This window comes from Nipponia nippon, unplaced genomic scaffold (genome assembly GCF_047370975.1).
Source record: "Nipponia nippon isolate SJK-2023a ecotype South Korea unplaced genomic scaffold, ASM4737097v1 scaffold_23, whole genome shotgun sequence".
Lineage (NCBI taxonomy): Eukaryota > Metazoa > Chordata > Aves > Pelecaniformes > Threskiornithidae > Nipponia > Nipponia nippon.
In genome coordinates this window covers 2,515,579-2,529,290 of record NW_028262340.1, presented here as the reverse complement: position 1 = coordinate 2,529,290, position 13,712 = coordinate 2,515,579, and the positions used below count along the sequence as shown (strand labels likewise).

General features: G+C 56.2%; 3 protein-coding genes across 3 annotated transcripts; all 3 read right to left on the bottom strand.

Moving 5' to 3' along the window:
* Positions 1-1,730, bottom strand: LOC148055353 (heat shock transcription factor, Y-linked-like). Its single transcript, XM_087760990.1, has one exon. It carries the CDS (start codon positions 1,233-1,235, stop codon positions 669-671), a length of 567 nt encoding a protein of 188 aa, XP_087617116.1. The 5' UTR covers positions 1,236-1,730; the 3' UTR covers positions 1-668.
* A 3,556-nt stretch (positions 1,731-5,286) lies between these two features.
* On the bottom strand, positions 5,287-7,016 carry LOC148055352 (heat shock transcription factor, Y-linked-like). Its single transcript, XM_087760989.1, has one exon. The coding sequence runs from the start codon at positions 6,519-6,521 to the stop codon at positions 5,955-5,957; it is 567 nt and encodes a 188-aa protein (XP_087617115.1). The 5' UTR covers positions 6,522-7,016; the 3' UTR covers positions 5,287-5,954.
* A 3,556-nt stretch (positions 7,017-10,572) lies between these two features.
* Positions 10,573-12,302, bottom strand: LOC148055351 (heat shock transcription factor, Y-linked-like). The gene has a single exon (XM_087761004.1). It carries the CDS (start codon positions 11,805-11,807, stop codon positions 11,241-11,243), a length of 567 nt encoding a protein of 188 aa, XP_087617130.1. The 5' UTR covers positions 11,808-12,302; the 3' UTR covers positions 10,573-11,240.
* Between the last annotated feature and the right edge of the window lie 1,410 nt (positions 12,303-13,712).

The window sequence follows — 13,712 nt, the reverse complement described above, 5'->3', positions numbered from 1 at the left end:
CCTACCGCCGGCTGGGCATGAGGTCGTCGTCTTCTCGCGTGGTCTTCCTTCGGCTGGGCGCCCAGCGGGGATGCAGCCGGGGCTCCCTTTCTGTCACCAGCACTTTGTATAAACATGCGGAGGAGGCCGGGGTAATCTCTCCTAAAAAAGGGGTTGTAGTAGAAGAGCAGCTACAGAAGGCAAAGGAGAGGAGTTAGTTGCCATCATTGCACGGAGGAGAGAGAGATGCGATAACTAAGCATCTGCATCAGCAGAGACAAACGTGGGCATTAAAAAGGACTCTCTGGGGCATTTTGAACCTCAAGTGGAGGCTGAATCAAATGTTCGGATGGGGTTTTGTTAAGTAATAACCGCCCTTGTGTCTTGGGCAATTGGGAGCAGAGAAGTGTAGGGTTTTAAAAAGCCTAAAAACCGATGGAGAAACCCAAATGCCACCAGTTTTCCGGCACATCAGCGTGGAATGGGCATGTTGGGAATAACGTGATGCTGGCGTGTATCTTGTCAGCATTAGACAGAGGCCACAAGAAGATTTAAACTTGTGGTGCAGCCAGATGCAGAGCAAGCACAGAAGCAGCACGATCCGATGGGACTATGTTTCCCTTTCACGGATTTGCTCCCATCCCCGTCTCCTACCTTGTAAAGGCTTATTTTATCTGAACGTGAACCTCTCACCCCCGAATGTCCCGAGGGTTCTTTCGCGTGCGGAGGAACCGACGTACCTTGCCCAGAGCAGAACCTGCTGCCGCTGCTGCTTGCAGCTCCTCGATGGAGGCAAGTAAGAGCGAATTCCCTTCCATTTTGCAGAAGCCGTGGAGGTTGAGCTGGAGAATGAAGCCTCTCATGGACTCCACTCCAAAGATCGCCAGGGGTCCCCTCCTCCCCAGCACTTCCTCGCTGAAGAGTTTTTCTGCGATGACGACGCAGTTGCCATCGTTGCCCCACCAGATGGACCGGAAGCGATGGCTGCCAGTGATCTCCCAGAGGTTCTCGAGGAAGAGGCGGGCTGAAGCCTGGTTGGTGTTGGCACAGCTCTCCGAGAAACCAAATCGCAGGGTGGGGGCCGGGGATTCATCGGGCAAACCTTGAAGGGCGTTTTCTTCTGCGCGAGGTCTGGTGGCAGCATCCCCAGCGGCTGCCGCCTCACCTCCTGGCTGGCCGGGAGAAGTTGAAGCTGCCCGCCGATCCGGCTCCTCCGGGTTGGAAGCCCCAGATGTCTCTGGTGATGGCGGCTCCATTTTAAGTACTTTTTTCACAGCTTGGCTGCAACTTCCAGCTGTGGCCCTTTCCCCGAGCAGCCGGGCTTGGTCCTGCCGCTCAGCAGAATGAAGGGCCGTGGCGCCGGCTGCCTGGGGAGTTCTGCAACGTCACGGTGACGCCTGTGTTGCATCACGGTGACATCACAGCGCGGCGCCTGTCTCCTGGCAACAGGAAGCGGACGATGGAAGAAATTGCTGGAAAGCCCTGGTTTCTTTTCCTGGAGAGAGCTGTTTTGAGCCAAGACGTGAATCCAAGCGTAGTTGCCTTTGGGCAAATCCTGCTAGGGCAGTGCTGCGTCCCGTTGCCCCTGGGAGCTGGTCCCCAGGGAGGGACGGGGAAGGCTGCAGCGCTGGGCATCAAAGTGCCCCAGACCTGAAGTTCTTCCCTTGGGCCCCTTGCCCCCGTGCAGAAATGCCCATGCCCTCTTCTATGGAATAACCCCCGCTCTGTGATTTCAGGAGCGCTGCTTCTGCTGCGGCTGTCCATGTACCCAGGTGATGCTCTCAGCTGGCAGCAGGCTCTGCGTGCTGCTCCATAAGATGAAGCATAAGTGCAGCGCCAGCTAAATGTATTTTGCAAATGAAATCAAGTGGTGCTCTGCCGCCCCACCCCTTTCTTGGGTTGGCTTCCTCTGCTTTTCTCTGCTACAGAACCTTGAGAAGCCAAACCAGGAAACTCCATGATGTTCTCTCAACTTGCCAAGCTATCAGCCCGGTCCTCTGAGTCGGAGGAGCACGACTGCGGGAAGAGTGACTTTCCATTTGTGGACAGAGAAATTGTAAGGGACCAGTTGCCTCAGCTGGAAGTTCCTAAGTCCATGGGGCCCGATGGGCTTCATCCACAAGTACCGAAGGAGCTCGTGGATGTTATGGCAGGCCCCCTCTCGATCATCTAGCCGAGGCCTTGGGAGTCTGGGGAGGTCCCTGCTGACTGGAAGCTGGCCAATGGTATTGCCATCGCCAAGAAGGGTGCGAGGGAGGACCCAGGAAACTGCAGAGCTGTTGGTCTGACCTCAGTACCTGGGAAAATGATGGAGGAGATTGCGCTGGGTGCTACTGAAGGGCATTTAAAGAATAATGCAATCATCAGGCACAGTCAGGATGGGTTTCCCAAGGGCAATTCCTGTTGATTTACTCTTCTGTCCTTCTTTGATGAGGTCACCCACCTCGTGGCTGAAGACAAGACAGTGGATGTGGTTTTTCTGGATTTCATAAAATCACAGAATCATTAAGGTTGGAAAAGACCCTTAAGATCCTCGAGTCCAACCGTTAACCCAGCACTGCCAAGTTCACCACTAAACCATGTCCTCAAGCACCACGTCTACCTGTCTTTTAAATCCCTCCAGGCATGGAGACTCAGCCCCTGCCCTGGGCAGCCTGGGCCAGGGCCTGACAGCCCTTTGGGTGAAGAAGTTTTTCCTAATATCCAACCCAAACCTGCCCTGGCGCAGCCTGAGGCCGTTTCCTCTTGTCCTATCGCTTGTTCCTGGGGAGAAGAGACCGACCGACCCCCCCTCCCCCCGGCTCCAGCCTCCTTTCAGGGAGTTGTAGAGAGCAATAAGGTCTCCCCTCAGCCTCCTCTTCTCCAGACTAAACAACCCCAGCTCCCCCAGCCGCTCCTCGTAAGACTTGTGCTCTAGACCCTTCACCAGCTTCGTCACCCTTCTTTGGACACGCTCCAGCACCTCAATGTCCTTCTTGTAGTGAGGGGCCCAACACTGTCCCTCCCAAGCATCCTTCTGGCCAAGTTGTCCAAGTGTGAGATGAGCAGGTACAGGGTGCAGTGGGTGAAGAACTGGCTGGACAGCAGGGCTCCGAGGGTTGTAGTGAATGGAGCTCCATCTGGCAGGGGACCGGTCACCAGCGGTGCTCCTCAGGGCTCAGTGCTAGGGCCGGTTCCGTTCAGTGTTTGCATCAACGATCTGGATGCAGGAGTGGAATGCACCATTAGCAAGTTTGCTGCTGATAGCAAATGGGAGGTGCTGTTGGCTGTCTTGAGGGCCGAGAGGCCTTGCAGAGGGATCTAGATAGACTGGACGATCATCACTGGGCAATCAACAATGGCATGAAATAGAGCAAGAGCAAACGTCGGATTCTGCACCTGGGAGGGAGAAACGCCAGGCACAAGTCTGAATTGGGAGCGGAGTGGCTGGAGAGCACTTAATTTTCTTTAATAGTGAACCTTTAGCACCAAACCCAGGAAACTCAGTGATGTTCTATCAACCTTTAAAATTACTCCCTCTCTCCAGGACTGTGTGGCTTTTTCAGTAAAGGAAAGGTTTGATGTAGCTCCTGTAGGAATCAACGCTTCTCTTCCCAGTAGCTCCTAGAAGTAACATACTGAGTGTGTTGGCTTTACTGAAGTCCGTCATGCAAGTGTGACCATATGAAAACAGGAATGAGAACAAAGGCTTTAGCTGTGGTCTGCGGCCCATGAGATAGTGAGCAGCCATTCATGGACTCCTCTGGAAATGCTCTGAGCGGAGGCATGAAGGGTGTTTTCAACTGAAAATGTGAGAATCGAGTTCTCATGGTGCCTCTTGCCTCTGCGCGTCCAGAGCAGAGGCTGCCGGTGCAGAGCCAGCACCCCAGGGTGGCTCTGGCATGGGTGGGCAGGCTCTGCGGTCCCACCACAAGGACTGGGCTGGGCACATTGCCGCATGGAGCCCTGGCTGGCAGCAGTGACTGCTGCAAGGCTTGCGGGCTTTGCTCCCGACGGGACGGCCCTGCCTGGCTTCCCTCTGTGTGCAGAGAGGTGTTGAAGCTGGGAGGGTGAACTGGTGGTGTAATTCGGCCTAGATATAAGGAAGAAATTTTTTACGATGAGGGTGGTGAAACACTGGCACAGGTTGCCCAGAGAGGTGGTAGATGCTCCATCCCTGGAAACGTTCAAGGTGAGGTTGGACGGGGCTCTGAGCAACCTGATCGAGCTGAAGATGTCCCTGCTCATTGCAGGAGGGTTGGACTAGATGACCTTTAAAGGTCCCTTCCAACCCCAACTATTCTATCATTCTCCAGTTCTCTGGTGATGGGAGAGGTTCTTCCTCCGGTCGGTGCAACGGGTGACTCCTGCAGGACAGATTTATGGCTTTGCCAGCTGCAGTGCTGTAGTTCTCCCCAGCTGTGGTGTCGGATGGGCAGGAGAAGCCCTCGTCTGCTCCCCGCAGCCCCGCTGCCCCTTGCCCCTGCTCTGAGCTGGGGGAGGCAGGGGCATGGACTCCGCAAGAGCCCTGAGGGATTGGTTTGGTTGGAGTGGCCCTGGGTGCTGGCGCAGCTCCTGGAGAAGCCCCAGGTTGGCCTTCTGCTGAGTTTTGCTGAGTGCAGCGCTAGGGCCTGGGGCCTTTGGCTTTCGCGGGCTGGAGCCAAACCCTTCATGTCCCTGCAGGCAACGGCCCGCCCCGGGCGTCGAGACAGTGACCATGAGACTGTAGAGACAGGACAAGAGAACTTGAACAGATTTATTAGTGAGAACAAGAAACAATGGCTTATGACTTATTCCTATCCTAATGTGTTTCTACCTCTATGACGCTTAGGTGCTAGCTAAGACCTCTGCTCTTTCTAGTGCAGCCCCCGCTGGGGTCCAGCCCCGTTGCCGGCCGCTGCGGTATTTGGTCCGCAGGTGCAGGTTGGGCAGTGGCGGTGGGTTGGAGCTTGGCCGTGCGGTGGCCCTGACATGGCAACGGCAGAAGCCGCGGCCAGTGCGGCCATGGCAAACCATGGAGCGCAGAACAGAGGCAGGCCAGCCCCGGGGACCTGCACAGCAGCTCCATTTGTCTGCCCGGAGGGCAGTGCGGGGAGTCCCGTGGCTGGTGGGAAGGGAGTGTTTGGGGCAGGCGGTGAGACACGGGGCGGTGAAGCCGTGGATGGAGCAGGAGGTGCCTCCTGGATGCCAGCGGGGCTGTGGCTGCGGCGCCGTTTTGGCGGGGGTGGACCGGCACCGCCCGTGCGGGCGGTTGTGTCAGCCCGTGGCTCGGTCGGTGCGGAGCTGGTGGTTGCAGATGTCTGGGTGTCGTTCTCCTGCTCCGCAGCTCCTACCGCCGGCTGGGCATGAGGTCGTCGTCTTCTCGCGTGGTCTTCCTTCGGCTGGGCGCCCAGCGGGGATGCAGCCGGGGCTCCCTTTCTGTCACCAGCACTTTGTATAAACATGCGGAGGAGGCCGGGGTAATCTCTCCTAAAAAAGGGGTTGTAGTAGAAGAGCAGCTACAGAAGGCAAAGGAGAGGAGTTAGTTGCCATCATTGCACGGAGGAGAGAGAGATGCGATAACTAAGCATCTGCATCAGCAGAGACAAACGTGGGCATTAAAAAGGACTCTCTGGGGCATTTTGAACCTCAAGTGGAGGCTGAATCAAATGTTCGGATGGGGTTTTGTTAAGTAATAACCGCCCTTGTGTCTTGGGCAATTGGGAGCAGAGAAGTGTAGGGTTTTAAAAAGCCTAAAAACCGATGGAGAAACCCAAATGCCACCAGTTTTCCGGCACATCAGCGTGGAATGGGCATGTTGGGAATAACGTGATGCTGGCGTGTATCTTGTCAGCATTAGACAGAGGCCACAAGAAGATTTAAACTTGTGGTGCAGCCAGATGCAGAGCAAGCACAGAAGCAGCACGATCCGATGGGACTATGTTTCCCTTTCACGGATTTGCTCCCATCCCCGTCTCCTACCTTGTAAAGGCTTATTTTATCTGAACGTGAACCTCTCACCCCCGAATGTCCCGAGGGTTCTTTCGCGTGCGGAGGAACCGACGTACCTTGCCCAGAGCAGAACCTGCTGCCGCTGCTGCTTGCAGCTCCTCGATGGAGGCAAGTAAGAGCGAATTCCCTTCCATTTTGCAGAAGCCGTGGAGGTTGAGCTGGAGAATGAAGCCTCTCATGGACTCCACTCCAAAGATCGCCAGGGGTCCCCTCCTCCCCAGCACTTCCTCGCTGAAGAGTTTTTCTGCGATGACGACGCAGTTGCCATCGTTGCCCCACCAGATGGACCGGAAGCGATGGCTGCCAGTGATCTCCCAGAGGTTCTCGAGGAAGAGGCGGGCTGAAGCCTGGTTGGTGTTGGCACAGCTCTCCGAGAAACCAAATCGCAGGGTGGGGGCCGGGGATTCATCGGGCAAACCTTGAAGGGCGTTTTCTTCTGCGCGAGGTCTGGTGGCAGCATCCCCAGCGGCTGCCGCCTCACCTCCTGGCTGGCCGGGAGAAGTTGAAGCTGCCCGCCGATCCGGCTCCTCCGGGTTGGAAGCCCCAGATGTCTCTGGTGATGGCGGCTCCATTTTAAGTACTTTTTTCACAGCTTGGCTGCAACTTCCAGCTGTGGCCCTTTCCCCGAGCAGCCGGGCTTGGTCCTGCCGCTCAGCAGAATGAAGGGCCGTGGCGCCGGCTGCCTGGGGAGTTCTGCAACGTCACGGTGACGCCTGTGTTGCATCACGGTGACATCACAGCGCGGCGCCTGTCTCCTGGCAACAGGAAGCGGACGATGGAAGAAATTGCTGGAAAGCCCTGGTTTCTTTTCCTGGAGAGAGCTGTTTTGAGCCAAGACGTGAATCCAAGCGTAGTTGCCTTTGGGCAAATCCTGCTAGGGCAGTGCTGCGTCCCGTTGCCCCTGGGAGCTGGTCCCCAGGGAGGGACGGGGAAGGCTGCAGCGCTGGGCATCAAAGTGCCCCAGACCTGAAGTTCTTCCCTTGGGCCCCTTGCCCCCGTGCAGAAATGCCCATGCCCTCTTCTATGGAATAACCCCCGCTCTGTGATTTCAGGAGCGCTGCTTCTGCTGCGGCTGTCCATGTACCCAGGTGATGCTCTCAGCTGGCAGCAGGCTCTGCGTGCTGCTCCATAAGATGAAGCATAAGTGCAGCGCCAGCTAAATGTATTTTGCAAATGAAATCAAGTGGTGCTCTGCCGCCCCACCCCTTTCTTGGGTTGGCTTCCTCTGCTTTTCTCTGCTACAGAACCTTGAGAAGCCAAACCAGGAAACTCCATGATGTTCTCTCAACTTGCCAAGCTATCAGCCCGGTCCTCTGAGTCGGAGGAGCACGACTGCGGGAAGAGTGACTTTCCATTTGTGGACAGAGAAATTGTAAGGGACCAGTTGCCTCAGCTGGAAGTTCCTAAGTCCATGGGGCCCGATGGGCTTCATCCACAAGTACCGAAGGAGCTCGTGGATGTTATGGCAGGCCCCCTCTCGATCATCTAGCCGAGGCCTTGGGAGTCTGGGGAGGTCCCTGCTGACTGGAAGCTGGCCAATGGTATTGCCATCGCCAAGAAGGGTGCGAGGGAGGACCCAGGAAACTGCAGAGCTGTTGGTCTGACCTCAGTACCTGGGAAAATGATGGAGGAGATTGCGCTGGGTGCTACTGAAGGGCATTTAAAGAATAATGCAATCATCAGGCACAGTCAGGATGGGTTTCCCAAGGGCAATTCCTGTTGATTTACTCTTCTGTCCTTCTTTGATGAGGTCACCCACCTCGTGGCTGAAGACAAGACAGTGGATGTGGTTTTTCTGGATTTCATAAAATCACAGAATCATTAAGGTTGGAAAAGACCCTTAAGATCCTCGAGTCCAACCGTTAACCCAGCACTGCCAAGTTCACCACTAAACCATGTCCTCAAGCACCACGTCTACCTGTCTTTTAAATCCCTCCAGGCATGGAGACTCAGCCCCTGCCCTGGGCAGCCTGGGCCAGGGCCTGACAGCCCTTTGGGTGAAGAAGTTTTTCCTAATATCCAACCCAAACCTGCCCTGGCGCAGCCTGAGGCCGTTTCCTCTTGTCCTATCGCTTGTTCCTGGGGAGAAGAGACCGACCGACCCCCCTCCCCCCCGGCTCCAGCCTCCTTTCAGGGAGTTGTAGAGAGCAATAAGGTCTCCCCTCAGCCTCCTCTTCTCCAGACTAAACAACCCCAGCTCCCCCAGCCGCTCCTCGTAAGACTTGTGCTCTAGACCCTTCACCAGCTTCGTCACCCTTCTTTGGACACGCTCCAGCACCTCAATGTCCTTCTTGTAGTGAGGGGCCCAACACTGTCCCTCCCAAGCATCCTTCTGGCCAAGTTGTCCAAGTGTGAGATGAGCAGGTACAGGGTGCAGTGGGTGAAGAACTGGCTGGACAGCAGGGCTCCGAGGGTTGTAGTGAATGGAGCTCCATCTGGCAGGGGACCGGTCACCAGCGGTGCTCCTCAGGGCTCAGTGCTAGGGCCGGTTCCGTTCAGTGTTTGCATCAACGATCTGGATGCAGGAGTGGAATGCACCATTAGCAAGTTTGCTGCTGATAGCAAATGGGAGGTGCTGTTGGCTGTCTTGAGGGCCGAGAGGCCTTGCAGAGGGATCTAGATAGACTGGACGATCATCACTGGGCAATCAACAATGGCATGAAATAGAGCAAGAGCAAACGTCGGATTCTGCACCTGGGAGGGAGAAACGCCAGGCACAAGTCTGAATTGGGAGCGGAGTGGCTGGAGAGCACTTAATTTTCTTTAATAGTGAACCTTTAGCACCAAACCCAGGAAACTCAGTGATGTTCTATCAACCTTTAAAATTACTCCCTCTCTCCAGGACTGTGTGGCTTTTTCAGTAAAGGAAAGGTTTGATGTAGCTCCTGTAGGAATCAACGCTTCTCTTCCCAGTAGCTCCTAGAAGTAACATACTGAGTGTGTTGGCTTTACTGAAGTCCGTCATGCAAGTGTGACCATATGAAAACAGGAATGAGAACAAAGGCTTTAGCTGTGGTCTGCGGCCCATGAGATAGTGAGCAGCCATTCATGGACTCCTCTGGAAATGCTCTGAGCGGAGGCATGAAGGGTGTTTTCAACTGAAAATGTGAGAATCGAGTTCTCATGGTGCCTCTTGCCTCTGCGCGTCCAGAGCAGAGGCTGCCGGTGCAGAGCCAGCACCCCAGGGTGGCTCTGGCATGGGTGGGCAGGCTCTGCGGTCCCACCACAAGGACTGGGCTGGGCACATTGCCGCATGGAGCCCTGGCTGGCAGCAGTGACTGCTGCAAGGCTTGCGGGCTTTGCTCCCGACGGGACGGCCCTGCCTGGCTTCCCTCTGTGTGCAGAGAGGTGTTGAAGCTGGGAGGGTGAACTGGTGGTGTAATTCGGCCTAGATATAAGGAAGAAATTTTTTACGATGAGGGTGGTGAAACACTGGCACAGGTTGCCCAGAGAGGTGGTAGATGCTCCATCCCTGGAAACGTTCAAGGTGAGGTTGGACGGGGCTCTGAGCAACCTGATCGAGCTGAAGATGTCCCTGCTCATTGCAGGAGGGTTGGACTAGATGACCTTTAAAGGTCCCTTCCAACCCCAACTATTCTATCATTCTCCAGTTCTCTGGTGATGGGAGAGGTTCTTCCTCCGGTCGGTGCAACGGGTGACTCCTGCAGGACAGATTTATGGCTTTGCCAGCTGCAGTGCTGTAGTTCTCCCCAGCTGTGGTGTCGGATGGGCAGGAGAAGCCCTCGTCCGCTCCCCGCAGCCCCGCTGCCCCTTGCCCCTGCTCTGAGCTGGGGGAGGCAGGGGCATGGACTCCGCAAGAGCCCTGAGGGATTGGTTTGGTTGGAGTGGCCCTGGGTGCTGGCGCAGCTCCTGGAGAAGCCCCAGGTTGGCCTTCTGCTGAGTTTTGCTGAGTGCAGCGCTAGGGCCTGGGGCCTTTGGCTTTCGCGGGCTGGAGCCAAACCCTTCATGTCCCTGCAGGCAACGGCCCGCCCCGGGCGTCGAGACAGTGACCATGAGACTGTAGAGACAGGACAAGAGAACTTGAACAGATTTATTAGTGAGAACAAGAAACAATGGCTTATGACTTATTCCTATCCTAATGTGTTTCTACCTCTATGACGCTTAGGTGCTAGCTAAGACCTCTGCTCTTTCTGGTGCAGCCCCCGCTGGGGTCCAGCCCCGTTGCCGGCCGCTGCGGTATTTGGTCCGCAGGTGCAGGTTGGGCAGTGGCGGTGGGTTGGAGCTTGGCCGTGCGGTGGCCCTGACATGGCAACGGCAGAAGCCGCGGCCAGTGCGGCCATGGCAAACCATGGAGCGCAGAACAGAGGCAGGCCAGCCCCGGGGACCTGCACAGCAGCTCCATTTGTCTGCCCGGAGGGCAGTGCGGGGAGTCCCGTGGCTGGTGGGAAGGGAGTGTTTGGGGCAGGCGGTGAGACACGGGGCGGTGAAGCCGTGGATGGAGCAGGAGGTGCCTCCTGGATGCCAGCGGGGCTGTGGCTGCGGCGCCGTTTTGGCGGGGGTGGACCGGCACCGCCCGTGCGGGCGGTTGTGTCAGCCCGTGGCTCGGTCGGTGCGGAGCTGGTGGTTGCAGATGTCTGGGTGTCGTTCTCCTGCTCCGCAGCTCCTACCGCCGGCTGGGCATGAGGTCGTCGTCTTCTCGCGTGGTCTTCCTTCGGCTGGGCGCCCAGCGGGGATGCAGCCGGGGCTCCCTTTCTGTCACCAGCACTTTGTATAAACATGCGGAGGAGGCCGGGGTAATCTCTCCTAAAAAAGGGGTTGTAGTAGAAGAGCAGCTACAGAAGGCAAAGGAGAGGAGTTAGTTGCCATCATTGCACGGAGGAGAGAGAGATGCGATAACTAAGCATCTGCATCAGCAGAGACAAACGTGGGCATTAAAAAGGACTCTCTGGGGCATTTTGAACCTCAAGTGGAGGCTGAATCAAATGTTCGGATGGGGTTTTGTTAAGTAATAACCGCCCTTGTGTCTTGGGCAATTGGGAGCAGAGAAGTGTAGGGTTTTAAAAAGCCTAAAAACCGATGGAGAAACCCAAATGCCACCAGTTTTCCGGCACATCAGCGTGGAATGGGCATGTTGGGAATAACGTGATGCTGGCGTGTATCTTGTCAGCATTAGACAGAGGCCACAAGAAGATTTAAACTTGTGGTGCAGCCAGATGCAGAGCAAGCACAGAAGCAGCACGATCCGATGGGACTATGTTTCCCTTTCACGGATTTGCTCCCATCCCCGTCTCCTACCTTGTAAAGGCTTATTTTATCTGAACGTGAACCTCTCACCCCCGAATGTCCCGAGGGTTCTTTCGCGTGCGGAGGAACCGACGTACCTTGCCCAGAGCAGAACCTGCTGCCGCTGCTGCTTGCAGCTCCTCGATGGAGGCAAGTAAGAGCGAATTCCCTTCCATTTTGCAGAAGCCGTGGAGGTTGAGCTGGAGAATGAAGCCTCTCATGGACTCCACTCCAAAGATCGCCAGGGGTCCCCTCCTCCCCAGCACTTCCTCGCTGAAGAGTTTTTCTGCGATGACGACGCAGTTGCCATCGTTGCCCCACCAGATGGACCGGAAGCGATGGCTGCCAGTGATCTCCCAGAGGTTCTCGAGGAAGAGGCGGGCTGAAGCCTGGTTGGTGTTGGCACAGCTCTCCGAGAAACCAAATCGCAGGGTGGGGGCCGGGGATTCATCGGGCAAACCTTGAAGGGCGTTTTCTTCTGCGCGAGGTCTGGTGGCAGCATCCCCAGCGGCTGCCGCCTCACCTCCTGGCTGGCCGGGAGAAGTTGAAGCTGCCCGCCGATCCGGCTCCTCCGGGTTGGAAGCCCCAGATGTCTCTGGTGATGGCGGCTCCATTTTAAGTACTTTTTTCACAGCTTGGCTGCAACTTCCAGCTGTGGCCCTTTCCCCGAGCAGCCGGGCTTGGTCCTGCCGCTCAGCAGAATGAAGGGCCGTGGCGCCGGCTGCCTGGGGAGTTCTGCAACGTCACGGTGACGCCTGTGTTGCATCACGGTGACATCACAGCGCGGCGCCTGTCTCCTGGCAACAGGAAGCGGACGATGGAAGAAATTGCTGGAAAGCCCTGGTTTCTTTTCCTGGAGAGAGCTGTTTTGAGCCAAGACGTGAATCCAAGCGTAGTTGCCTTTGGGCAAATCCTGCTAGGGCAGTGCTGCGTCCCGTTGCCCCTGGGAGCTGGTCCCCAGGGAGGGACGGGGAAGGCTGCAGCGCTGGGCATCAAAGTGCCCCAGACCTGAAGTTCTTCCCTTGGGCCCCTTGCCCCCGTGCAGAAATGCCCATGCCCTCTTCTATGGAATAACCCCCGCTCTGTGATTTCAGGAGCGCTGCTTCTGCTGCGGCTGTCCATGTACCCAGGTGATGCTCTCAGCTGGCAGCAGGCTCTGCGTGCTGCTCCATAAGATGAAGCATAAGTGCAGCGCCAGCTAAATGTATTTTGCAAATGAAATCAAGTGGTGCTCTGCCGCCCCACCCCTTTCTTGGGTTGGCTTCCTCTGCTTTTCTCTGCTACAGAACCTTGAGAAGCCAAACCAGGAAACTCCATGATGTTCTCTCAACTTGCCAAGCTATCAGCCCGGTCCTCTGAGTCGGAGGAGCACGACTGCGGGAAGAGTGACTTTCCATTTGTGGACAGAGAAATTGTAAGGGACCAGTTGCCTCAGCTGGAAGTTCCTAAGTCCATGGGGCCCGATGGGCTTCATCCACAAGTACCGAAGGAGCTCGTGGATGTTATGGCAGGCCCCCTCTCGATCATCTAGCCGAGGCCTTGGGAGTCTGGGGAGGTCCCTGCTGACTGGAAGCTGGCCAATGGTATTGCCATCGCCAAGAAGGGTGCGAGGGAGGACCCAGGAAACTGCAGAGCTGTTGGTCTGACCTCAGTACCTGGGAAAATGATGGAGGAGATTGCGCTGGGTGCTACTGAAGGGCATTTAAAGAATAATGCAATCATCAGGCACAGTCAGGATGGGTTTCCCAAGGGCAATTCCTGTTGATTTACTCTTCTGTCCTTCTTTGATGAGGTCACCCACCTCGTGGCTGAAGACAAGACAGTGGATGTGGTTTTTCTGGATTTCATAAAATCACAGAATCATTAAGGTTGGAAAAGACCCTTAAGATCCTCGAGTCCAACCGTTAACCCAGCACTGCCAAGTTCACCACTAAACCATGTCCTCAAGCACCACGTCTACCTGTCTTTTAAATCCCTCCAGGCATGGAGACTCAGCCCCTGCCCTGGGCAGCCTGGGCCAGGGCCTGACAGCCCTTTGGGTGAAGAAGTTTTTCCTAATATCCAACCCAAACCTGCCCTGGCGCAGCCTGAGGCCGTTTCCTCTTGTCCTATCGCTTGTTCCTGGGGAGAAGAGACCGACCGACCCCCCCTCCCCCCCCGGTCCAGCCTCCTTTCAGGGAGTTGTAGAGAGCAATAAGGTCTCCCCTCAGCCTCCTCTTCTCCAGACTAAACAACCCCAGCTCCCCCAGCCGCTCCTCGTAAGACTTGTGCTCTAGACCCTTCACCAGCTTCGTCACCCTTCTTTGGACACGCTCCAGCACCTCAATGTCCTTCTTGTAGTGAGGGGCCCAACACTGTCCCTCCCAAGCATCCTTCTGGCCAAGTTGTCCAAGTGTGAGATGAGCAGGTACAGGGTGCAGTGGGTGAAGAACTGGCTGGACAGCAGGGCTCCGAGGGTTGTAGTGAATGGAGCTCCATCTGGCAGGGGACCGGTCACCAGCGGTGCTCCTCAGGGCTCA

Excerpts from the sequence above, each read along its gene's own strand:
- LOC148055353 (XM_087760990.1), bottom strand. The coding sequence starts at position 1,235 with ATGGAGCCGCCATCACCAGAGACATCTGGGGCTTCCAACCCGGAGGAG.
- LOC148055352 (XM_087760989.1), bottom strand. The coding sequence starts at position 6,521 with ATGGAGCCGCCATCACCAGAGACATCTGGGGCTTCCAACCCGGAGGAG.
- LOC148055351 (XM_087761004.1), bottom strand. The coding sequence starts at position 11,807 with ATGGAGCCGCCATCACCAGAGACATCTGGGGCTTCCAACCCGGAGGAG.